This window comes from Cetorhinus maximus, chromosome 20 (genome assembly GCF_964194155.1).
Source record: "Cetorhinus maximus chromosome 20, sCetMax3.hap1.1, whole genome shotgun sequence".
Lineage (NCBI taxonomy): Eukaryota > Metazoa > Chordata > Chondrichthyes > Lamniformes > Cetorhinidae > Cetorhinus > Cetorhinus maximus.
In genome coordinates, this window is record NC_135898.1 from 84,456,538 (window position 1) to 84,484,455 (window position 27,918).

General features: G+C 37.9%; 1 protein-coding gene across 12 annotated transcripts in view; it reads right to left on the bottom strand.

Moving 5' to 3' along the window:
* Positions 1–27,918, bottom strand: part of LOC144694529 (ligand-dependent corepressor-like) — a 120,550-nt gene that overhangs the window by 33,098 nt on the left and 59,534 nt on the right. For 3 of the 12 annotated variants that reach the window (XM_078565080.1, XM_078565079.1, XM_078565081.1), the window contains one exon: positions 14,757–17,506. The exons of 6 other annotated variants lie outside the window; for them this stretch is intronic. In XM_078565080.1, coding sequence (XP_078421206.1) covers positions 16,549–17,506 — 958 coding nt within the window. In that variant the 3' untranslated portion in view covers positions 14,757–16,548. Of the gene's footprint in view, positions 1–14,648; positions 17,507–27,918 lie in introns of those variants that run through there. 3 more of the 12 variants (XM_078565071.1, XM_078565074.1, XM_078565070.1) reach the window with 3 other exon arrangements.

A 27,918-nucleotide genomic window follows, 5' to 3' on the forward strand; every position in this document is an offset into this window, starting at 1 on the left:
GGTGACTGCCTTTAACCCAAATGATTTTCAGGGCCTGAACCCAGATATGTTTATGCACTTCTAGGTTTACTTTCTGACTCTTACAGGTGAGACATTTTTTTCTTCTATTCTCTATTTTTTGTAGTGCCAAACATTTCCAAATATAAACTTTTTTGAAAGTCAGACACAGGAGCAAGGATTGTAAATGATATTTAAGTGTACTGCTTCAAGTTCAAACTGAATGGGAATGTTGCCAGAAATCTGTGCCATACTGTCAACTCTTCGGAGAACAAAAATGCGCAAGGAAATACATAGTAAAGCAAAACTGAGGGCAGAAAAGGGAAATTAACAGACAGCATAAAATTTAACAAACAAAATTTATTAGAAGAATAGTGTTTTTGTACTGAAACTGAGCCTAAAACAACCATTAAGTACTACAAACACATTACAGTTAGAATGTTTTTGTTATTTGTTAAACTTCATGTTATTCTTATGCAATAACAATCAAAAATTCCACATGCACAGAGACAGAATCATTGCTTCCCAACATACAGTACAATGCGAAGAACCACACAAGTTACAAAAAATCTAAAAAGTACTGGTCACTTACAGTAAGACACAGGGTATTTCAGTATTCCAAGCTGAAATCAGTTTCCAGTTTTAAAACAAATTGATTAACAGTAGTGCAAAAAATTAGTGTCACAACACTTATACAAGACATTGATAATAAACGGACACAAAAACCAGAAATACATTTATAAACAACTGCAATGTAAGCTTTTAAAAAAATTATACAATTCTTTCAGACTGTAAACTGTTATTATGAGGTCAAGCAGACCAAGTGGGCACCCGTTTTTTGAACATTACCTGAACATGGGAAGGTGAGCTAGTTTGAGAATGGGGCAGTATCGGCAACTATCAAGATATCAGTGCTCAAGATCCAACTGGCTGTTTGTGGTCACGTGTACTCCAGTAGAATTGTAGCACCACAAAGTCACTGGCTTTAAATTATAAGTCAGCCTTTCAATCAAATGGTCAAACCAGAGATACATACATTAAGAGGGAGACACAAGTAAGCCTTAAGCAAGTTTCCGCTCAGGATTCTGGCACTCAAGAACATTAAAGAACACCCATGCACTGAAGCACCACCCAATGATATTACAGGTTATTATGGGAGGACTGGATATATCACAAATACCTTAGTCCCAACTCAACTGGTTAGCAGCCGTAGCTTACGCTTGAACATTCTGCAGCTAACACTAGTAAAAATTCCTGAAATGAGAGTCTGAGATAATATGCCTTTGACGTTAAAAGTACAGTTTATAAAAATGATAGTGTACAAGTGAGGCATTAAGCATATTTGAGATTGATCTACTCAGCCAGAAAGCTTTTATTGCCATTTTTACCAGAATGTCCAGGGCTCTTATGACCACAAAGTTCTGGTGGAAAGTCCCATCTGAAACTTTAACCTTTACTCTTTACTGATCTGCATTTACCAGTATTCTCTGTTTTTATTTCAGATTCCCAACATTTTTAAAACATTTAATTGTAACTGCTACTGAATGAATTTCTACCATTGTCTGAAAATGACAGATTATTCATGTGTAAAACATTGTGTTCATGCAAAATTCCACTATGTAAATCAGCCAATGAGGAAACTGCAGTAATTTCTTATACATTTTTGGGATGGAGAATGGGGGAGGAAATGTTGTGCTATAGGAAAAGTTTAGATATGGTGCGCTGTGAAAGGCCATTTATGATTTATAAAATGCCAAAATGGTCCATTCTATCTTCTGGTACCCGATTCATGATGCTTTATAAAGTCACGTAACCTAACCAACACCTCTCCTCACCACTGCTATCTAAACAGTACAGGGGAAATAAAAAATTAACACTTATAAACTTGACTTCAATACAGCTGGACTAATGCTAATACTAAACTAATCAACAAGCGCAGTCCATTGTCTTTGGAGTATTGTGCTTGGCAGGAGTCACCAATTTAGGATCCCATGGGGGGGGTGGAGGAGAGGGAAAATAAATCACAGCAAACCTGATTTAATACCAATGAGTGACTTCCACGTAATAGGTCAGGGTTTTTTTTGTTGTTGTTGAGAATATTAAACCCATTCTTTTAAAGCCGAAATAAGCAAAAAAAAGTGTCCCAATGCTGGATCAATGCAGACCCCATCCTCGGTCTATTACATAAATAGGATTAAAAACCTACTTTTAAAGTGGGGGTTGGAAGAGGGGAAGATAATATCAGCTTTTGAATTTGCAGTACAAAGTCCACCAACTCTTCCCCATCCCAAAGATCCACAGAATCATTGTTTCCTAACATACCAAACAATGCAAAGGACCACTTCAGTCACCCATGCAGAACATTACTAATTATGGATACAGTAGCTAATTTTACTGGATGCTTAAGACATTAGCAGCAGAACATAATGATGCAATACCCCATGAGCACCTGCTCCTCCAAAGATAGGACTGGCTGGCCTAGGTTTTAAAGTGATTGCCTGTAATTCTGTGTGTATGAATCATAGCATTACAATTCCATACCTCTTCACACTGTAATATATGTTAACCTTGCACAACACAGATTTACTATGGATTAGAAATTTTAAAGAACACTGGGGCTGAATTCTCTTGAGCTGGAGGTTAAAGGGGGATCTAGTACGAAGTATAAGCTATACATATAAGCAATATCTGTTAGTTGATGAATTGGTAATGGGGGACGTAAAGTTAGGATTGATACTAAAAGCATGTAGGAGGTTTAAAGGAATTGTCATGCAAAGAACTATTAGAATATGAAATGCTTTACCATATGTAGTTATTAATGCAAAATCAATCACAATGAAGAGGGTATTTGATAAATACTTGAAGCAGCAAAAAATTGAAGGGTAGGCAAATGGGATTACAGTAAATGCCTGTGCTCGAAAAGCCCTCAACCGGCAAAGATGAATTGCCTCCTTTGAAATTGTTTGCCTCTCAAGCCCCAACCTATAAAAATTGTCAACAGCAGAATTTTACAAAATGTTTTAAAAATGCAAACTGTTGAAATATGGTGTGTTCAGAAAACAGAGCCCAAGAAGTCTGTACAGAAATACACAATTGTGGACACAGAATGCCACTACAAAATGTCAGAGGCACTGTGCAGAATAAAATGAAGCTTCGGATTGGCAGACTAAATTTTTGTTAAACTGAGTAAAAATAACATTCACCAACAGATGTGTCGTAACACTTGAAAATTCACTGTTAAATTTAACAATCTAGCTTAAAGTACCTGCACTAAGTGGTTTTGAAGTAGTGTGTCGAATGTCCCTGAGGGTTTTTTTTAAAAACAGTAATAGGTGCTATTTTTTTTTAAAAGTCACTTATTCTTCTTACAGATAACATAAAAACACAGTACAACACACTAGCACAATCGAAATAACCAACAAAGTTATTAAAACCAAACAGGTTATTAAAACCAAAATGGGTTTGTTTCTTTGATATGCATCTAAGTAATGATAGTTCATACAGCTTTTCCATTTTTTCCTCCATCATCTTAAAACTGTTACTTTCCAATGTGATGCATGTATTCACCTTTGTACCACACAACCAATATAATTCTTGTGAAATTTCTTTTGTAATTTATAGGGACATCATAACTGTGACAGTACTGGAATCTGTCTGCAATCAACAGAGCCTGCAGTTAAAATGGACCGTTTCCATCAATTTCTTTGGATTATAATTACTTAGCTAACAAGTGGTATAATTAGAATATGTGACGAGGAGTCATGTGATACAATTTGCATCTGACTTTTGGCATTGACGTGAACTCATCTGTTGCTAAAAATATAATGAGGTATAAATCACAACTAGTGGTATTTTATCCTGTATCCTTCGTTCCTTTTGCAAATAGAAGCTCTCCTTCTCAGTGTTTTATCACAACTTATGAATGAAATGACAAAAAAAAAATGCTCACTGCATTTCAAAATCTTAATAGATGTTTAAAGATGATGGCACTTGTGACTGTATGAGGACCCTAAAAACCTGTAACAACCTAGCAAGATGAAGGAAAATACATGAAGAAGGCAAAGCAATGTAAAAAGGAACTGGGGAATTTAAGAATTCCACATTCTAAGCTTTCATATCTCCTCACACATGGCTCTACTTATCTCTTACCATAATAACAAGAGACAATACTTCCCAGTAATCCAGGTACCTGATCTGTATTTTCTACTGCAACCAATTAATCAAACAAGTTCCAGAAAATCAAGCTCGAAGTTCAAGCCCTTTAGCTTGGGGCAGGAGAAAGGAGGGAATGCATATGCAGATGTTGGGTAAGGAAAGTATCAGGCTCTGCTGAGATGCCAGCCATGGTTAAATAACTTGCTAACATTCACAGTCAAGGTTTTTCACATAAATAAAGGCCATTTGATCAAGGTGCTGGAAAGTGGGAAACTGATAAAGATTGTGAGAAAAATACCTGAGTTTCAAGCTGCTTGTGAAACCAATCAATGCACAGATGAGATGCATATCAAAAAGGAACAAAGCCCATCTTTCTGTCAACATTCTTCTCCCCTGCAGTAACACTCCTTTCACCCTCTCCCACTCCAAGCACACAGAATATCAGAATCAGATGTATTTTAAAAATGAAAAACAGGCATTTTACATCATGAATATACTGTGCACACCATGGACCTGGAAACAAAATAGGTATTTATGAGTCTGGATAAAAGATTTGAAATGCCTCAGGTATACTCTACAATCCATTTTTCTGTATTGAAATAGGGAACAAGTGTTCTAATAAACTGAAATTATTCTGGATATCCTGATATGTTCAGTCAGTCAATACGTCAGCCAGATTTTCTTCAACTCTCCAAAGCAGCCTCTCATCATTGCTATTTCAGATTTGAAAAACCACAAATCATGCCCAGAGTGTGGCATATTTCAAACCCTGGGCACACAAAAAATGTTAATTACAGCCACCCCCCAAGAAAAGCTGTTTTCCTGTAAATCAATTTTTGGGAAGTTATTCCCAACCTCATCCTTCCCTTATGATATCCCTTAGACCCTAAGAATGCGAATTCTTAAACTGGGTTGCTGTAAATTTGCAAAATTCTATAATTTAGCGTAGTTATATCAAGGAATATTATATTATATAGCCCACATTAACTATTTACTCAAAACAGACATTGAGGCAATAATCTATATATATTTTACAACTTTCCTTCTTTCCTATCTCGAGTACATGGAGCTTTGCTCGGTTGATTCCAAAAAAACACTAAGTACCTCACATAAGTAGTGGACAATGAATGCCTGCAGATTACTCAACCATAAATGTAATCTCAGCCAAGGAATTGCTGTGCAAAAGAGCACCAATATCAGTGCTGGGATTCTGATTGACTATCTGTAGCCCACCAACTAGTGACCCAGCTGAGATCTGATAGCTCCGTTCAGATAGGGAATTGAACCGTGATCTTTAGTCTTTATTATTTATTACTTAGTGCTACATTGAGCAGTATCTTCACCCATCTGGCCATAAGAACAAAAATACTTTTTTATGCTAGGAAAAATCTATGCAAAGTGCATTGAGGATATGCAAGAGGAGAATGAGGCACTGAACCAACAAGATATCATTTCCATTTCCCCTCCTCAAAAAAGATCCATTGCAAGTAAGAGCCAAGTAAGAACCCTGGACCATATCAAATTAAAAATAATATTGGAGATTGCATCGAACTGCTTTCAGTTCAATAGATCATCAATCCAATATTGACTGTTGTCACTATCCAAGCTGTAAGCAGAACTGGACTCAAGGTCACACATTGTTGTCTTTTGCCAGTTTGCAGTCCAGCTGGGAGTTGACTGCTGGTTGCACATGTAGCATAATTCTCCCTATTGGTCCTGATTAAATTAATACTGCATGGGAAAAATCAGAAAATTGCCATTGTCCACTGTCTCTTAGTGCCACATAAGTAATTTTACACAAACCCTTTCTTCCGGTACTAAGGATGTACCTGTTGCTGAAACAGAGAGGTTAATAACTTTGTCACATTTACTGTGCTTGGATGGACCATGTGTACAAAAGGAATTGAATGTTCGGTCAAGGTTAAGGTCCTCTAATATCGCAAAAAAATCAAAAATCAGAAAACAATATCATTTTAACTATGATATGTTAATTCTGAAATGCAAAGCAACTGACAAACTGGCTTCGGTATCAAGCTGTGAACAATTCCAGGCTTACAACAAAGAACAACTATATTGCACAATCACTTAACACAGACAGCTTGTCTGGGGAAGGGGAAAGGCTTTGTTTTAAAAAACATCTGTATGACAGAAAAATGAGAATTAATGCATCAGAAACAGTATTGTGCAATAATGAGGAACACTATAGTAATCAATACCCAGCAATCTATACCTGTAAGCAATAAAACAGAAATGGAGTGAGCTTTAGGTTATCAAAACATATAGGAGTGAGATCAGTCTGTAAACAATTGAAAAATACTGCACTGTTAAGAGTAAATCATCCCTTTCATTCTGCTCTATCTATACATACATTACAAACTCCAATCTACCATCTATGTTTTGAAACAGATTCAGATTTTAAATGATACATTTTTTAAGTTCACACAGTAACAATACCTTGAAGGGCTTGGCACACCATTCAATCAATTCACTCTGGACATAATACCAAACCAATGTGAATTCGAAACAAACTCAGGAACTTTATGAAGTACAAAGCATGAAGAAGAAGAAACTGGACGTCTGAGAATTTTGTCCACTCTAATGCCCTCAATGATATAGTGAACAAGACTGCTTTTCACTATCAGTTAGGAAATTGAAAATGGATTTCCAGCATTGGCAAAATCCATAATTTTGTTAAACAAAGGTAAAATAAAAACAAAGCTGCAATCTTTAGAGCATGCAGGTGTGAAATAATTCAGTAAATCATGTTCTAAACAGTTAGGACTGCCAAAATTACCCTGCCTTTACAGCTGTGTTGCCCTGTTAGCCATCTAATTTGTTTCACAAATGAGGCACCTTGCTCCTGACCTGAAACAGCGCTTTAAAGCCTCAGTCATAGTTTCCATAGCAACCTGTTATCTGGATTAGAAGTCAGACAAAAATGTGCATCGTACAGCTTATGAATCAAAATTACAATCAAACAAAATTTCCATGTGTCACAATTTTGGGGGGTGGGGGTAGAAAAAGCAAATCACAAAAACGGGTTGATATATTTTTAAAATGTGAGATTGGAATGGGAAATTCAGAGTTGGATTCAAAAATTGCAATGGCTTTTTGCATTAATGTTTGTTAAATTTAGGGACCCACACTGGGAAAAAATATAAAAGTGATAGAAAAAAAGCTTTTACACCAACCATTGCGGCAGCATATTAAAATTTGAATACTATAAACTGTATAAGCTACACCAGCAGACAGAGGCTTACAGGACCTGCCTGTTTAGCTCTGTTATAATGAATCGAGATTCCCAAGGGGCTGATGCCTGCAATTTACCTTTTAACAAAATGTGCAAGAGGTATGAAATTGAATACTGTATGTGTCAAGGAAGAATGAAAACAATTGCAATATCAGTTGTTAATACACATCTCAGTACTGACATACCATCCAGTGGAGCGAGTGGGTCCAAAGGTCAATTCACTAATAGCATTGTTTTTTTTTTAAGGTGGGAAATCCTTTAATTTTCTTCCTAGTTATTTACCAGCTAGAGCAAGAGCATGCAACATTTGGGGACATTAAGTCTATGCGTCCAGTACTGCTGTAGGCGTTCCAACATACTGGATTACTAAGGCATGCAGAACGCATTTTGACAGATATCCTATTTCAACAATGCTTTTCCCATCCACCTTCAAATTAACCGGAGATAACTTCTTTCTCCCCTATTTTGCATTTTTAAAAATTGAATTAAAAGGTGCTATATAAATGCAACTTGTTCCTGTTGTGTTACAATACTGCTCTTTAGATTTCTGTGAAAATATACCTTAGATTATGACAATGTGCAAAGAATGAATACAGTTTGCCTAGCATTCATAGGAAACAAACCAATAATGCTGTTTTTGCTTTTTTTTTGGTGCCCATCACAAGATGGGAGATGTTAGTGCTCCAAATGGAACTCTTTCCATCTAAAGCACGCAGACACAGTAATAGCATTGAGCACTACCAGAATAGGTAAAAGACCCTTAAGAAGCACAATAAAACTCCTTCTGCTGTGCCTCAATACAACCCATGCCAAAACTCAAAACATCCCCTACTGCACCAAAATGATTTTTTTCCCCATTTCCCACTGGCCATCTGATTGAGATTATCAGTTTAGTGTCAAATTAGGAACAGTTATACAGTGTGGGTCCATACAGGCTAGGAACTGCAGCAAACTTGTCCAAACCTACTTCACAAAAGGACTCTTCAGACATTTTAAGTTTCTCATAATTTTAAGTGATTGAAGACAGGCAAGTAACAAAGGTAATTTACCTGGCAATTAGATCACCTCATGCTGCCCTGCAAATACTGATACCCTGTTAATTTACTAGCATAGTGCCAGTCCTCATATTGAGTGCAAATATTATATTGATGCAAGAAATACACTGAACTCTACAGAAATCATATCTAGTTAAATAGATAGTTTTAACAGCTTTGTTTTCCACAGTCACAACCATTTTTTTTACTTTTGATTTAGAATGGATTTCATTTCCATTAACAGAATGGTGTGCCAAGTTTTTTTGGGTAATGTTACAGTATTCATGCAAAGTCATAACAAGCAGGAGTAGAATGTCCCTGCTTCCATTATTCTCCCTCTTCTTTATCCTTTATTTCTCACCCCAATTGAAAATGTTCTGAGTCCATACTTGCAAAAGGCTGGCATAGATACAAGCCACCCTTAGCAAAGTGTGTTAAACCAGGCAATGTTTTCTTTGTGAATACAGTTCAGGTTGTCGAACATTACAGTCTAAAGGGCATGTTACCAATGCTCTAGGAAGCAACAGTAAATGCTTTCAATTTCAAACATTCTTTATATTGCAAACAAGATCCCCCAGAAACTGCATGACTCCAGCACTGGTCTCAAATATTTAAGATTCATATAGTTAGCATTCCAACTGGAATGAAGGCTTAATAAATTAGCAAAGATGACAAGTTAATACTTTATTTTAGTCCTTTAGAATAAATATAAATAAATAAATCAGCAAAGCAGAAGCTGGCCACAATCAGTTCATTTTACATTAAATAATAAATTCATTTAAAATGTCATAAATAATTCAACAGAATTTCCACCCCCTACACACCCCAAAGTCAGAGAAATAAATACAAAAATTTCAGGAGTTTCTTCCTCACATTTCTTCTCCAAAAGAAACACAAAATCCTGAAAACATTTTGCCTGAAGTTGATATTTGTCTTATCCATCAGCCTATTTTAGAGTTGAGAGACAAAAAGCTGGCAATTACACATCAGTGTAAGCTTCAAAAATGTGTTTTCTCCAAAACCCTTTTCTGTTGAATTCATGGAGAATGTTAAATTACTGGAACCAAGCAGTTTCTGTAAGCAATTCTTGGGAAAATTAATACTTTAACAAAGGAACCGAATGAGTAGTGTTCAACAAAAATAATCTACAGTAAACAGCTATTGCAATATACATTGGTGGGTTATGAATTTTTATAAATAAGGCTATAAGGCTACTGATCATAAAGTAGTGAGAAAGTCTTATATTAATACAATATTACAGTGAAGGTACCATTTTCACCATCTGATAATGTAAAGTAGTTGTGCATAATTAGGTATGAAATATTAAGACAATTACAGTACCAGCACAATATTGTCAGCCATTTCACTGACATGAGCTGTTTTCTAGGTGAGCACTAGTATACAACAAACTATTCTTTTTACATTTGTTTTTGATTCAAGTCCATCCCCCAAGCCATTCTCTGGCCAAAACATATTTTGTTAACTGGCAGCTCGATGTCACCCCCTTCTCATATTTAGCAGCTAAGGAATTGTTTTAATTTTAACTATTCCTATAGATACACAATTGTGTGTTTTAAGACAGTCAAATCAGATGACAAAACTTCAATGCATCTGGTAACTAAAGGAAACAAGTAATGAGCAGCACAAAAAGCAGTCACGATCTGCTCCAAGATGACCCCAAGCAAGCCTTGGCAATTAGATATCATTTTCTAGAAATTTTATGTACCAATTATTTCAAAATTATTATATGCACAAAAACAAATAACTAATCGCAAATTAGACATAAAAAATATAGCAGTTCAACTACTGCAACACATTTATAATTTTGAAATAAGTACCAAGAAAAAGAACAAGGTGTATCAAAGTGTCTTATTTAATAAAACTATTAAATTTATCACAATTATTTTTGCGACTGACATAAAAACTCTACCCTCATATTAACACCTTACTTATGTCATGTGCAGGCTGAAATGATTGGAGTTCTTGAATTGCTTTAACAAAAGGCCTGGAGCACTTCATTGTTACACAGATTGATGTTGGGGACCCAAAAGAACATCATCAGAGCATGCGACGTCAGAGCACCATTCTGCTCTTTAGTTTACCAGCATGGCATGGACTTATGAATTTCCAAACTTGGGAACTTTATAGTGCCTTTCCTTCTTAACAAATATTTGGTTACACATTATGAACAGTAGTGGTTAAAATGGTCTCCAGTTAAGCAACCAGTATTACACCTTGAAAAGCAGCAAGTTGCTTAACAACTACCATCAATAACCTGTTACAATGAACTTAAGATGCAACACTAAAGATTACACAAGATATGAAAAGTTGAGTAAACTTAAAAGCTCCATCGTCACAATCGTAGCAGATATCCACGCTAATGAAAAACATGTTTATCAGCAATTCAGGTCAGTGACCCTTCATCAGTACTCTCTTAACCCTAATTCTTACGCCACAGATGCTGCCTGCCCTGCCAAGTATTACCAACACTTTTTATTTCAGATTTCCATCAACTGCAGTATTTTGCTTTTGTATTGATCAGCAGTTAATTTGTTTGGATGCAAATGTTAAACACACACTTTCCTTTCAGTAAAATTAAACAAAATGTGTATGCAAGCCCAATGAAATATCTATGGAAAATACAGTAGTTGGGTTAAACTGTCTGTAGGCAGTGAAACTGCAGTTCTATTGTAATGTTATTTCTATAAAATTATCTGCATAGCATCAGTTTCTTTGTCAACTTCTCTAAATAAACAGGAATGGAAGAGTCAGTCTATTTCATTTATTAGTAGAAGCAATCGGTTGATACTGAACTGTAATATTCAGTGGGTGCATGAAGCCACAAAACCTATGTCTATCAAAACCAAAATATGCTGCTTTAATTTAGTGACCATTTTTCATGATTTGTCAACACACTATATTCGATCAAGAAAATCAGTCAACAAATCAATGCAATAATTCAACAGCAAATAGCCATCTTCTTGTACTGCGCCATGAAAACAATAGCGCAACAAAAAAAGCCTAGGGAAAAAGCCAATCAATTCACAAGTGTGTAAATAACTTATTTCAATTCATTGTCATTCTAGTTAAATTTCATTTCGTATTTGAAAATGGCAGAATGGATGAACTGCAACAGTGGGTAAGGTAAAACAATAATATTCTTAAGAACACAGCTCCAGAGTGAGAAAAGTTCATTCTGTTCATCAAGTTCAGACCATCCAGAGTCAATGCATGGCTAACTCACTCCCTCCACCAACAGCTATTGATCTCCTACTTTAAGAAGCACTAAAGCCCTGAAATTATGCAATGGTGCCAACAGTCCCCATGGTTAATGCATCCTGTGAAATCCCTCTTTGCACTGTCTGAATAGAGGTGTGATCCATTATTTCAAATTAATGTCATTAATATAGTAAGAGGAAATTCATAAAAACACATCAACACAGACGTTCTTCTTCCAAGTTATAAAATCCTCAATTTTTTTTTCCCTTGTGCAGGTGCTTTTTTTAACCATGCATCTCTTACACAAAGCAGGACAAGTGCCCTTTCAAATTTCCCCTCTCCCTTCCTTTCTCTATATGAACCAAACCAACATTTTACCACAGCAGCACACCCAAGATGATAAACGGAATGGGTATGGAGACATGGGGCAGATGAACAAGGCTGAGTCTTACCACTCTCCGATGCTAAAATGGGCTGCACCACCTCACTGCCACAAGAGGTTCTGGTGCAGAGAGCAGGTATAATATGAATAAAGTAAACTGATAATTCTGTTCTTTAATAAAGACAACCTATTTAACAAGTTTTTCAGTTTTGCCCATTGTCTGTTTAGAATAAAAATTTAGATAAACTTATTCTAAAATTCATTGCTTAAAGTTACTCTGCGGAAATCTAAATTTTATTCCACAATTTTGTATCCAACCCAACATACAAGGTATAAATTTAAATTATGCCAAGGATACTAATCAATGTGGATAAAGGGGAGCCTGTAGACATACTGTACTTGGATTTCCAGAAGGCATTTGATAAGGTGTAACATAAAAGGTTACTGCAGAAAATAAAAACTCATGGTGTAGGGAGTAACACATTAGCCTGGATAGAGGATTGGCTGGCTGGCAGAAAACAGAGTATGCATAAATGGGTCTTTGTCTGATTGGCAGGATATGATGAGTGGAGTCCTACAGGGGTCTGTGCTGGGGCTCAACTTTTTACAATTTATATCAATGACTTAGATGAGGGGAGCAAAGGCAGGGTAGCTAAATTTGCAGACGACACAAAGAGAAGTATATCACAATGAAAACATAAGGAGTTTGCAGACGAATATAGATGAGTTGAGAGAGTGGGAAAAAATTTGGCAGAAGTATAAATGTGGGAAAATGTAAAGTTGTTCACTTTGGCAGTAAGAATAAAAAAGCAGAGCATTACTTAAACAGAGAATGGATGCACAATTCCGAGCTGCAGAGGGATCTAGGTGTTATTGTGCATGAGTCATAAAAAGTTAGCACGCAGGTACAGCATGTAGTCAAGAAGGCTAATGGAATGCTATCCATTATCACGAGAGGAATTGAACATAAAAGTAAAGATGTTATAGTTATACAGCGCATTGGTGAGACCACATCTCAAATAGTGTGTGCAGTTTTGGTCTCCTTATTTAAGGAAGGTTGTGAATGCGTTGGAAGTGGTTCAGAGGGGGTTTACTAAGATTGATAGCTGGATTGAGTGGGTTGTCTTATGAGAATAGGTTGGACAGACTGGGCTTGTTTCCACTGGAGCTAAGAGTGAGGGGTGACTTGATTAAAATATACAAGATCCTGAATGGCCTTGACAAGGTGGACGTGAAAAGAATGTTTCCTTTTGTGGGCGAGTCCAGAGCTAGGGGGTTGCCCTGAGAAGATAATTTTTTCTCTGAGGGTTGTACAACTTTGGAACTCTTCCTCAGAAGGCAGTGGAAGCAGGGCCACAGAATATGTTTAAGGTAGAGGTAGAGAGATTCTTGTTAAGCAAAGGAATCAAAGATTATCAGGGGTAGATGGGAATGTAGAACTCGAAACACAAGCAGAGCAGCCACAATCTTATTGAATGGCAGAGCAGGCTTGAGGGGCCGAATGGCCTACTTCTGCTCCTATTTCATATGTAATTTAAAATTACAGTTTAATGCTCTCATTACCAAGTTATATTGTGTCCTTCATATTTGCTCAATACGTTTTTCCCATTTCTTGACAAATTCATATTTTTAAAAACTTAAAGAGATACATACTGAACAGATTTTTAAAGCCCATTTAGTAATGAAAGTATATGCAAACTAAAATCACTTAACACTCAATACTTCTACTAGTTCCAATTTTGTCAGTTCATTGTCCAATTTTGCAGCTACACTACAGAACAAATGGCCTTTCATCCTGAAATTATAACTTTTAAAAAACCACTTGTCATTCCAAGGTCAAATGTTCCACATTTTTGGATTAGAAACATTTTTGTTTCTGCACAATGTTATAAAGCTACAACTTTAAATCTTTAAACTATGATGACATGGTGGTGCTGGTGATGGGGAACATTTATATGAACACAGCCTTAGAAGAGGTTTATTTAATCAATCTGTACAAGCCACAACTGTGCCCTCTTGTGGAGCCCTTAATTAGGGCTATCAAGTCTCCCTCGCTACTTTGAAATTAAATCTTTCATATGCAATCTAAATGGATTTATTAAATTTGGGAAAAAAGACTATTTCAAAATGACACTTCAGTCCTTTAAAACTTACCAACTGATCAGTTAGTAGCTTAACATTACCAAATTGGAATGCCAACTTAGGAATGCCTTATGACAAATACTACAAAATCTGCTCATACATATTATAAAACTACATTGTCTAATGCTCTAAATCGGGAAAAAAAATAATTTGCATGAAAATAACCAATGTTGGCAAAGGCAGTTCTGTAGGGTTTATTCTGTGCGCCTCATTCTGTATGAGTCTAAACTTGATGTGTTAAAAAAACATTTCTAAGTTTAAAGCTACTGTTACAGCAAGACTGGCGATACTGGTTAAGCATCTCTGAAATATAAGGGTCCACTTTATATTCACATTGAACTTATGCACCGAATGTTACACTAATTGTCAAACAGGAAGTGTTAGTGAAGGAGGGGATCCCAATATTTAGCCCTTCGCCTAATTACACTTAAAACCCGCTGTTTCAACAAGCTCTAGCAGGTTAACTAACCTTGAAAAGCTGAATTTTTGGTGACGACCATGGTTGATCATGCAGGAGTAAAATCTCTTGTGGTTTCGGATTCTGTGCTCCTCACTGCCTCTTAGCTAGGCCTGTTTCCAATGATATCAAATAAAAGCGCAGCCATAACAAAATCTTTTAACAGCTAGTTAGGCTGCTCTGATCCACCGCCTGACCGTTCTGCTCATCCATCTCAGTTTGTTAAGAGTTTAAAAAGAAATAACGTATACGACCAGGGAATGAGCGTATCTATTTTTTTGAAAAAAGAAATGTGGGTCAAAATATCAAAACAGTAAAAGCCATACTCTCTCTCCTGAGCCTAATAAGTCTCTCCAAGCAACTTACATTTCATGTAGATGATTTCCAGTTCACAATCATTCCATTGTCTCTGAACTCCATTCAGAGAAATTTGTCAAAAGGCATATTTTTTCAAAAAAAGATACAACTACAGTTACATCCCAGGAGTCCACAAGCCTTGATGAAAGGGACTTGAACAGTCCCGCCCGCATCTCCCCCGATTGGCTCAGGACAGAGTGAATCTCCCGGACTGGTTCTTACAACTGTCAATCTTCAGCTTCAGCGTTAGAAGGCCTCAGCATGTGCCTGTTTAATTTTAATTACATCGGGGAAAATTAAAGATAGGAATTGATAGCTAAATTGCTGAAAAATGTGCATAATTGTCTCCAATAATAAGCATTAATTACTGTAATAAAAATGTACATAATTATCTCCAATAAGTATCAATTACTGATACATTTTTCTGCTCCCTACCTCCCACCACCACCACCTATTAGGTTTCGCACTAGCAAACAGTGAGAGATCAAAAGGCAAGCAATGAGATAGATTACGGGCGTTTCCTTCCAAAGGATTTTTTTTTAACTCTTGGGTGGGAAGAACCTCAGCTTTGTAGGAGAGCTGCATTACCAGCACACATAGAGGACAATATATCCTCCCCACATCAATTTATAAAATCTCGCTGCCAGTTCAAGTCCAATAAGGCTCGATAAGACCTTTGTGCGATAAAGGCAATCTGTATTTAAATCCTACTTTTAAAATTCGTAAGTCGAATATAAAGCACATTCTCCATTTTCAATGGATTTTTAAAAAACTTAAAACAATGATTATATGGCTTGATGGACCAAATTCCAAATAAAATTTAAAGGGGCAATAAATGGTTTGGGGACAATTATTCTGAATCTGTTTCTACGCTAGGATTATGAATATCTATATGAATAAATCACTTATCAATTTCATGCTAACTACATTTCTTGAACCGGTGGACAGCACCAGGAAACACAAATACCATGAACCGAAGTTTAGGTTTCTGACATTCATATCATCAATTATATTCTAGAGAAAACTGTGTAAATGTTGACTGCTGACCCTGCTATAAGTGTTATTACCTTGGTACTGCTAGATTATAGTGCTTCAGAAGTCTGTTTCATGTTCAGTACAAACTCCTTTGCTACTGCACTAATGAAACTGCACAAAGGTTCACAGTTTAGAAAGAGATTTCTTTCAGGCTTTTTCCCTGGACCAGAGTAGTACTGCTGCAAATAGGAAGAGAAAATACTTGAAACACTCAGCAGGTCAGGCATCCTCTGTGGAGAGAAAGAGAGTTAATGTTTCGGTCGATGGCTTTTCATTAGAACTTTGTGTTTCCAGAATTTTCTGTGCTTTTAAAAAATTTTAGATTCCCAAAATTCTCAGTATTTTGATTTTGTTTTGGTACTGCTGTAATGTTGGCTAGTTTTAAACAGATAATAATTGGAATTTTCGGTAGCGAAGGAGCACTCCCTTTTGTTCCCAACCTACCTCCACTCCCCACCACCATGGTGTCTTTTCAAATTGTTGTTGTGCTATACTAGTGCTCACCCAGGTACACAAAACCCTACTCAACTTTCAAATTGCTAGGACTGTGCTCCAGCTCGTCATCCAACTCCTGGGGTTCTGGACTGAGGAGTTTAAGCTTTTTCTTTGGCGGGTTTTTCAAAGTACCCAGCCTTTCTTTCACTTTGTACTCCAGGGTGCTGTGAGGGATTCCGTAGGTACTCTGGGCTTTCGAGACACTCATCTCCCCATTCATCACCACAGTGATAGCTTCTTCAAGGATCTCACTGTTGTATTGTCGGTAGCGTCCTCGCTTTTTTCTGGGCTGCTTCAAGTCACCTTCTTGGTCAGATGTAGTCTGCTGCTTACTAGAGGTAGGCTGGTCCACATCTGAGCCCCAGGAATCATGTCCTCCATCAACCAAACTCACCACCCCTTTTCTGTGCCACAAATTCTGCTTCGGAAGGATCACTCTGAGTTTCCTGTGCAGTGCACTTTCAATCTGTGAATTCATGAGCAATGGGTTACAGTTATAATGATTTGTGACATTGGTTTCGCAAGAGAGGTCCATTCCCCGAACCTGTGGTATCTTCAAATCCACTGAAGTGGAATGGCCTTGTTCTCTCTTTCCATGTTTTGTTTGAACTGATCCTCTCTGAAATGTAACCTGATGGAAAGAAAGTTCCTTGGTATCTGCAGATGTATCATTTCCCCTGAATTTTACATGTTCCAAATTGAATTCATAATGTGGTTTGGCCCAGGGGGCCTCTCTGGCTAGTATTAAGTGCTGTCCACGGTGCTGAGATGCTGGTCCTAAATTTGATGTAGTAGATGCCTCACTCCTGCTTACTGGTTCCTCACCCTTCTGGGCTGATCGAGTCACTGGTATTTTGAGAATAACAGAAGATCCATAACTGTCCTGCGTCACAGTCTGTATGCTTCTTAGTGACTTTGGAAGTGCTCCTTCAATACTTTGCGATTCGCAGTCCAATTGCTGTTGGCCAGCTCTCACAGGACGCCTAGGATTGGATGGAAGGAAACTCAGGTGAGCAGGACTTGCACAGGCAGGAAGGGATCGATGGGGTCACTCCTTTATTAGAAGACCTTGCTTGGGTAACATCACTTTATGAATATACAGAATTTAACAACCTCAGCATCTGCATCAATTTTAATTTTTTGTTTGAATAATTATTTATAAAATTGTTAGAAAATATTCACCAATAATCTGAAATAGCTCAAACTGAGGCATTGAAATCAAAGCTCCCTAAAATACAAAAATAATACAGCAGTAAGGGCAATCATTTTTAAAAAGGGTGTACAAATTTCTCTTGAAATGATTCGCGCAAATAGTCTACAAACAGTAGCTTTATTGCACATTACAACTTAACATATATTGTCACTCTACAATACAGAATTAATTTTAGTGTAACAAATGTGACGTTACCTCTAAACAAGTAATAAAAGAGTCAGCCAAATTATGCAAGATTAAACATTTAATGCCATAATATTACACATTAAACACTTCCACAAAAGCATAGGAATGACCATATAATAAATATATCATCTTCAAAGCAATATATTAAAGTATCTGAAGTCAAAACAGGAAAGTTCCCAATAATTTTATAGTGCTTGTTAGCGCGATTTCAACACAGATTACTTTTTTCAGACGCACTACACTGTTTTTTTTCCTGAAAATTTCTCTTTCTTTCTCTCTTCACTCACTCCTGAACCACTAACTCATGCTAGGACAGTTTTATGAGTGCCAAGCACCCTCTGGTATTTGCCCAGGCAGTCACTCTTCATACTTCAGTCTAGGGAATGATGGGTAAAAGGCTATTTTATCACATATCCTTGAAAAAGAAACAATTTCAGGACAATAGGGAAAGATCAGGGGAGTAGGGCTAATTGGATCATCCTTTCAAAGAACCGGCACAAGCACAATGGGACAAAATGGCCTCCTGAGTTACGAGATTCAATAATCCTATTTCTGTTCATTCTTGTCCTTATCAACACAGATGCATTTTTTAATGAGGGACATTGGATAGCTATCTGGAGTGGGAATCCTGACTATTCATCCCTCCAAGCCAAAGGGTGCAAAAGCCAATTGTGGCACCCCTACTTCCAACCCCAGCAAAGGTCAGATTAATCAGCACAGACCAGGAACTAACCTAGGATCTCACTATGGTCTCTGGCTTGTGTGGTTCAGCTGTTTACTGTTTAAAGCAATTGAGCCTTTTAATAATCATATTACTGCTTTCATACCCACTACACTGTGTTCAATCTACCACCTCTGTGCCAGCTCTTTGAAAGAGTTAGCCAATTAGTCCCACTCCCCTGACCTTTCCTCATTGCCTTCCAGATTTTTTCCTCTTCAAGTATTTATCCAATTCGCTTTTGCAAGTTATTACTGAATCTGCTTTCATCCCTTTCAGGCAACGCATTCCAGTTCATAACAACTCACCACTTAAAAATATTTCTCATCCCACCTCTGGTTATTTTTAGCAATTACCTTAAATCTGTGCCCTTTGGTTACTGACCCTTCTACCACTAGGAATGGTTTTTCCTTATTTATCAAAACCCTTTAGGAATTTGAACACCTCTATCAAATCTAAATATAACATTTCAAACTGATCATTAACCAAATAACTTTCACTTACCCGATCTGATTTTCTTTATTACACCAATTCCACCAGATAACTTTTGACACTTTTATCCTTTTGAGAATTTGAAAATGTGTTGAATCATAGGCTCAGAACAACTTCTAGATAGCAGCATTAGTGGTGAAATACAAAACTGTATCATTTACACACATTCCCGTTTTTAAAATTCATTATATTTGTAGAATATTAACAGGGATGCCTTCTTATCAAGTGTGTACTCAAATAGGTCTCTTATCATACACGTAAATTTGATAGCAACAGGTCAGATGTGTGGAAAGAAAAGTATCAAATACTAATTTAGTGGGGTCCTTGCAGATATATAGTGGAGGAGTGAAGAGAAAATATAAGGAACCTTATTAGATTCTACATTCAAGCAAAGCATGGATTAGATACATGTGAAAATCACTACTTTGTAACAACTGTAAAAAAGCAGCTCAGTAAAAGATTGTTTGCACTAGATATCCCATATAAGTGCCAATCTGTGCTGAATTGCAGGTCATCTTGCTCGAAAGGTCAGCAAGAGAAATTTTGTTTTAGTTCCTGATCGCTGGCAGAGAGAATTATGTTTTGCAAATTCAGGTTTGATCCAGTTCAGTGAGATAAGTAGTGAGCTAACTTGATGCATTTGTTTTCAGTTATAAAATCAGTTTCTAAGATTCAATATTTTTGTTACACTGGCAGACAAAAACGAGAAACAAGCCCAGTAAAATCTGACTAACAGCAATCGGTTAACTGTGGCCTCACGTTTAGTATTTCAATCATTTTAAAATCTCCAAAAACATATCCTTTCCTTCAGCTGAGGCCAATCTTAGTTCATCCACCCAGTGCAACCCAAACTTCCCCCACAACGGTATCCAATTGGTTATTAATTCCAGAGTTTTCACACGGTTCTATTCAGGAGCCCATTCCACCCGTTGACTTTCACGAAAGCACAACTTCCTGGCATCTATCCTAAATTACCTTTTACCAGTTCTACCCTAATAACTTATAGCAATTTTCTGGATTTCCCTTTTCTATGCCTCTTAATGACGTATATACTTCCAGGAAGTTGGATAACTCCTTTTCAAGACTGAAAAAGCCAAGTTCCTCTAGCTTTTCCTGGTAACTCAAACCTCTAATGATAGGGAACAACCTAGAGGTTTCTCCACCATATTATCTCAATGCTTGGATGTCTGCTTTGTATTGCGGTAACCAGAAATGGGGATCGTACACATGGTGTGATTTAGCCAGAGCATTATACAGGTTTAAATATGAATTTCTGACTTGTTTTGCCTACATAATTCAACATTATACAGGTTTTAAATTAAAATCCTACATTTCCTGTCCAGACAAGTGTTCCAACTAATGAGAAAAGTAACTTTAATTTGCTCTTGCCTACATTAGGCATGTAGCAAAGGCATTTGTGTTCTGTAAGTCTTGTATGGTTGCTGTGGTGAAAGATGCTGTGTGAGAATAAATTCTTGGTACTATTTATGAAGGGTCTCTGGCAATTGAACATAACTCCCATTCACTTGATACAATTCAACCTTCATTACATCATAATCAGGGCCTCAATGTAAATTAGATAGGAATAGGTCAGTGGATTGAGCATTTGTTTATTTTCATTAACAATGCTCAAAAGCAATGAGATTTATTTAGGTCAAAACATAAAACAGTGATGTTGAAAAGTAACGTCCTATCACTTATGTGATGTCAAAAAACAACAACTCGTTCTTCTTCCACAAAATAAATAACTAAGCAATGAAAATAGTCTTTCCCCACCACCCATCCACTCACCCCCATGAAATTAAGCTAGTTTAGGATTGCAATGAATATTACCAACAGTTCTGTACATATAGACACAAGCCCAATGTCATAACACATTACACTCATACAGATCCTCCCATTTTCTGTGTGATGTGGCAGTTACACAAATGCATGGTCTTTTTCATTTTAAAAAATAATGTGGGCCAATTTTTCTCCAGTCCAAAAACAGAACCGGGACATGTAACCGGGACATACACAATCAGATAACATTTGAATGAAACAGGTACATTTTGATTTTGTGTGCATATGTTCAATCATGCACATGCATAATGTTCTTCAAAACTCTTCACTGCTGTCCTTGCTGAAGTGAGGTGTACTCATCAGGACACTCAAGAATACCAATGTAAGGGGCAAAACAACAATTTATACTGTATGTGAAGAGAGTGCTGATTAGTTGGAAAGTGTGTTGCCATGGAGAATGCACCACTGATGGTGATAGACAGTTAACTGCCAAGCATTCTTTGAAATTTAAACCAGACAGCTTGACCCTGATTGGTCAAGGCATTGCCTTGAGGAATGCGTCAGCAAATGGCTGTCACTTATTTTGTTTAGCTAAAACAGGCACAGTGTATGTACATGTTCTTTCTGTCTGCAAAAAACAGGGCCCTGTGTATTAATATATGTAGCATCCAGTACACGCAAATGCACCACATTGTGAGCCCGACAGACAATCTTAAATTGGTTGTCGGTGTAATTCTTAGCACATTGAGGATTATTTAGCAAATGTTGTCCAATCGCAGAATCACACCTAACGTTGGACACAGTGTTTTCAGTTTTGCAAGCATGGGCTGGTTGGATACGGTCTCTACCCTGCTCATTGCGAATAGTGGCTGGTTCATGCTATTTGCTACGATCCACCAGTCTTTAGGACATACGGCCTACATGCCTAACATCACATTGGCAGTGAAATTCATAAACCACATTATTCATTTGTGCGATAGGCAAAACGTCTTTGTGGCTTGACGGCAGCATCCTGTTAGTGACGAATACCACTCGTTGCTACTGCTACTGCACAACTATTTGTTTACATGAGACAGAGGTACAACAAAGACCAAATTCAGGATATCAACGACATAGTTCGACTTACAAGTATGTTAAGAACACGTAAGCTATCTACTGAATTTCTCCAAGTGTGTATTAAACCCAAGGTTGTGCCAGTTTTCATTTCCAAACGTATCGATAAAGCCAAAGTGAGACACATCCCACGATCGAGCAAGCGTTTATGCAAGATGAGATTGAACAGATTGGTAATAGGGTTATTAATTTACGCCATGCCCTACACTGCGCTTGGTCTGGGGTGCGCAAATTTCTTTCATTTTTTGATTTGATCTGTTTATGCTGCTATATTGCTTCAATAGATGACCGCAACATAAACAGCACCCGTTTGAAACACATCCACACCATAAACTCACTTAAGTGGAAGCGGTTTGGCAATGCAATCAATGATGTCACTAAACACATAACAAATCTCTCTGGCCACGTACTCTCAGAAAGCGAGGAGTTTGTTGTTGCGTATGGTTTCAATTTTGGTGTGCCTTCATACCTAATCAGACAGGAAGAGGTATTAGCTGAGTTTGAACACCTCTACTTCCAACTAAAACAAAAACAGAATTACCTGGAAAAACTCAGCAGGTCTGGCAGCATCGGCGGAGAAGAAAAAATTTTCTTCTCCACCGATGCTGCCAGACCTGCTGAGTTTTTCCAGGTAATTCTGTTTTTGTTTTTTATTTCTACTCCCAGCTATCCTGCCACAAACCAGCATCCACTGAAGACACCAAATCCTTGAAAGCGCGCCTAGTTGATCTATCGCACACATATTGCAGGATTCCAAACAACCTATCCAACTTTCATGTGCAACGCAAATGTCTTACAGCGTTGCAAGGCCTTAAGACCAACCAACTAGACATACAAACCTGACAAAGGGATGAGAATAGTCATCCTTAGCAAGCGTGACCATATCAACAAAATGCATGCCATTTTTAATGACAGGTTGAAATTCATATTTGTTGGACCTGCACTCAACATGACCGGACAGCTTTGCTCGAATGTAAGCTGAAAAAACGCTTGCTGCACTTGTGTAAGAGCAATGAGCTACCGCGTGATATATATGACACGGTTCGTCCTCACGGTTCACTACGTTCATGTATATACAGGCTACCCAAGACACACAAAAGTGATGTCCCTCTACGCCCCATCTTATCTGTGGGCGGTTCTACACAACATGAATTAGGCAAATGGTTGGGCGAATTGTTACAACCAGTTTTGATCAAGTTTTCCACATACACAGTGAAAGGCTCCTTCACATTTGCGAAGGCCAAACAGGACTTGCATATCAATAGCAATGTTGTGTCCGTGTGCTCATTTAACATTGCTAGCTTATTCACCAATGTTCCACTGAAGGAAGCCATAGATATTTGTGCTATGGCAATCTAGACCCACCACCATTGCGTATATCAGTATTCATTGAACATATGAACTCGGCAAATCACACATCTGAGTTCAGGTTTAATGACACCATGTATGTCCAAATAGATGATGTCGCCCTGGGATCCCCTCTATGCCCAACTTTGTTGGGTTCCATGAGAAACACGTCTTCGATGGAATGACTCCTAACCTCCCACCCCTCGCATATTTCCGATACGTGGATGATATATTTTCTATATTTAAATCCGCTGCATGTAACAATTTCCTTTCATGTCTTAATGGGCTCCATCCTGCACTCAAATTCATCTATGAAATGCAGCAGTCAAATGAACTCCCCTTCCTTGACGTACTAGTTGAGAAATCTGCCAGGGGGTTCTCTACCATAGTCTAACGCAAGCCTACCTTCACTGGTCAATATACGCATTGGGATTTTTACAATTCCACGTACTGTAAGATTGGACTTATCAGAAACCTTGTAAATAGGGCCCCAAGCATTTGCTCACCATGCAAGCTTGATGCTGAAATAGGGCATGTCAAAGGCATCCTGCAGGATAATGGCTACCCTGATCAAATCACGCAAACTCATGAATGGGCCTAAGGCCATCACTTTTAGCCCTGAAAAGTGCCCAGTCAACCTTAGATTAGCTGGAAGGGCAAGGTAACTCAAAAATTTGAACAATAGGTGAAGCTAGATGTTTTCACGCTGCTACAATCAAGCCATAAAGAAGTTCTGCCTGTCGCACAAATGAGTAATATTGTATATGAATTTCAGTGCCAGTGTGATGCTAGGTTTGTAGGCCATACATCCTAAAGACTGGTAGATCGTATCTCATAGCATGTCCAAGCCACTGTTCGCAACGGGCAGGGTACAGACCATACCCAACCAGCCAGTGCTTACAAAACTCAAAACACAGTGTCCAACATTAGATGTGATTCCCCGATTGGACAACATTTGCTAAATAATCCTCAATGTACTAAGAATTACACTGACAACCAATTTAAGATCGTCAGTCGGGCTCGCAATGTGGCGCATTTGCGCGTATTGGAAGCTAATACACAGGGCCCTATCCTTTGCAGACAGAAAAAACATGTATCTATATAGCAATATAGCCTGTTTCTGCTAAACAAAATAAACAATGCCTTGACCAATCAGGGTCAAGCTGCCTGGTTTAAATTTCAACCAATGCTTGGCAGTTAACTGTCCATCACCATCAGTGGTGCATTCTCCATGGCAACACCACTTGCCAACCAATCAGCACTCTCTTCACATACTGTATAAATTGTTGTTTTGCCCCTTATATTGGTATTCTTGCAAGTATTCTGATGAGTGCAAGACGAAAAGCTCAGACACGTCTCTTTTTTCAGCAATACTGTTGTCTTTATTTCTCAGAATTATCTAGCAGCCACCTGAAAATAACCCATTACGTTCAAAACCATGCTACCTAAATTAGGCTAGTCATTGCATATGCCTTATCGAATAAATCCTACTCCAAACTAAGGGCTGTTATTAAGAGCCTGGTACTGCCTCTTTAAATACTTCTCATTCTAAGTCTTAATGAATATGCAATTATTGTCTTCGAATGGAAACTGGATTGCTACAAATTCTAACTATTGTTAGAGAAAGTATTACTCAACACTTGCCTTTATTTTGTATTTCTTTTCTTCTCGTTCCTGAAAGCATTGACTCCGGCGTTGGCAGTATTAGATACTTCCCTCATGTGACCATTTTTTCTATACAAGTCCAGATAGTGAGTATCACAACAGGTCCACACCATAAGAATCATTACAGCCAAGTCCAATCCTATCCTCATCCAATGTCCACTTTCAAACTGGGATCATTGGATAGTCGTCAGGAACAGGAACCTTTGGCTTATTTTCCTCTCCCTAACTTAGAGATGGGTTAATCATATAGCTAGTGGGCCTAATTCTGTATGTAGAACATTTTAATCTTGCCTTCGAACTGAAATTTTTTGAATACGAATGTCCCCGATCACCCCCTTCCCTCACCCCAAATCCCAGCCACAATTTTAATAGCCACACACCAACCATGAACCTCAAATAAGAATCCTTACTCTTCAACCCTCTAATTATAGTTACTTTGTTATCGCAGAACATTCTTTCATTAACAATGGAATGAATCATTAGAAGTTTGTGGTACAGTAGTACCAGCAAAGAGTCAGCAGCAGCTGGATGAGTCTTCCCAGTCAATGCTACAGAGAGGCAGTGCTTAATTATGATGGGTTCCTGGGTGCCATGCAGAAGGTGAGTTGGTAAAGGTTTTGGTGGTGTAATGAATCCACCACTAAGGCAGGTGCCTTATCTGGTATTGTTTGCACTAATGCAGTAAATAAAGAACCAACTTTTCCTCATATAGGACTCTTGACAAAGGAAATCCTGCCATGCTGGCCCTATTGGCTAGATGATTGCCTATTTCCCCAGGCCCAACATATAAAATGAATTTGACAGCACCTAACTCAAGACTGCTACCACCAATTGGGCTATGTAGTCTACAGCCCTTAGCTAACTCAGACATCAAAAAAGTAATGTTACCATAATAGAATGAGTGTGAGAGTGAGTGAAGTAGTGAGTGTTTATGAGAGAGCGACTGCACTTGTAAGTGAGTGATCGAATGTGAATGAAATAGTGATTGAGCGACTCAGTAAGTGGCTAACTGCATGTGACTGAGCGGGAAAGTACGTGTGTCTCAGTGAGTGAGTGAGTAAGTAAAGGAGCATGTATGTGTGAATTAGTGAGTGAAGGATGGGCTGAACATAAGTAGTAAGAGCAGTAGTAGGCCATTCAGCCCCCTCAAACTTACTCTGCTATTCAATAAGATCATGGTTGATCTGATCTTGGTCTAAACTCCACTTTCTTGCCTATCCCCATAATCCTCGACTCTCCTATAATTTAAAAATCTGAATATTTTCAAGGCCGAGATAGACGAAAACCCAACCTCCATAGCTATCTGGGGTACAGAATTCCAAAGATTCATGACCATCTGAGAGAAGAAATTCCTCTTCATCTCCCCCTTAAATGGGCAACCCCTTATTCTGAAACAATGTCCTCTAGTTCTAGATTCCCCCATGAGGGGAAACATCCTCTCAGCATGTTGCACGTTTCAATAAAATCACCTCTCATTCTTCTAAACTCCAATGAGCATAGGCCGAATCTGCACAGCCTTTTCTCATAAGACAACCCTTTCATTCCAAGAATCAGCCTAGTGAACCTTCTCTGAATTGCTTCCTGTGCAAGTATATCCCTCCTTAAATAAGGAGACTAAAATTGTAGGCAAGACTCTCGGTGTAGTCTTATAACAAGGCTTCTCTATTTTTATACTCTATCCCCCTTGCAATAAAGGCCAACAGTCCATTTGACTTCCTGATCACTTGCTGTACTTGGGTGCAAACTTTGTGATTTATGCATGAGGACACCCAGATCCCTCTGTATCACACCATTCTGTCACGTCTCTCCCTCTTGCTGCACTTAAATATTTTGCTTTTCTATTCTTCCTATCAAATTGGACAAGGTCACGTAAATTACTCCTGACAACATAGCTCTTATCTTGTGCAGTAATCTTTTATGTGGTACCTTATTGAATGCCTTTTGGAAATTTAAATACACTACATCTACTGGTTCCCCCTTTATCCACCCTGCTTGTTGCATTCTCAAAGAACTCTAATAAATTCATCAAGCATGATTTCCTTTCATAAAGCCATGTTGACCCTGCCTGATTGTATTATGATTTTCTAAATAGCCTGCTACTATTTCCTTAATAATGAATTCTAGTATTTTCCCAATGACAGATGATAGGCTAACTGGCCTATAGTTTCATGCTTTCTGTTTCCCTCCTTTCTTGAATAGTGCATTTACAGTTTTCAAATCCGCCAGGATCTTTCCAAAATCTAGGCAATTATGCAAGATTACAACCAATGCATCTACTTTCTCTGCAGCCACTACTTTTAAGGTACTTTTCTAGGTTACAACCCGTCAGCCTTTAGTCCCATTAGTCTTCCTAGTACCAGGTTAATTTTTAAAAATTCATTTACGGGATGTGGGCATCGCTGGCCCATCCCTATTGAAGAGCCAACCACATTGCTGTGGGTCTGGAGTCACATGTAGGCCAGACTAGGTAAGGAGAGCAGATTTCCTTCCCTAAAGGGCATTAGTGAGCCAGATGGGTTTTTCACTAATGGGTTTTTACAACAATCAACAATGGTTTCATGGTCATCGTTAGACTTTTAATTCCAGATTTTTTTATTGAATTCAAATCCCACTATTTGAACCCGGGTCCCTAGGGCATTACCCTGGGTCTCTAGATTACTAGTCCAGCGACAATACCATTACGCCATCATAGAAAGTTGTGTAAAGATGTAAAAACTTAAGATGTTGAACACACTAAAGTGGCTCAGACATCTAGTTGGCCAGACAGAGCTTTCAAGGGCCATACAAATGAGGTTTCTATTTCAATTTGAATAGCAAAGGTTAGGTCATTCATATTTACAAGAACAGCCAATGGTAAGAGAACATAAAATGACCTTGAA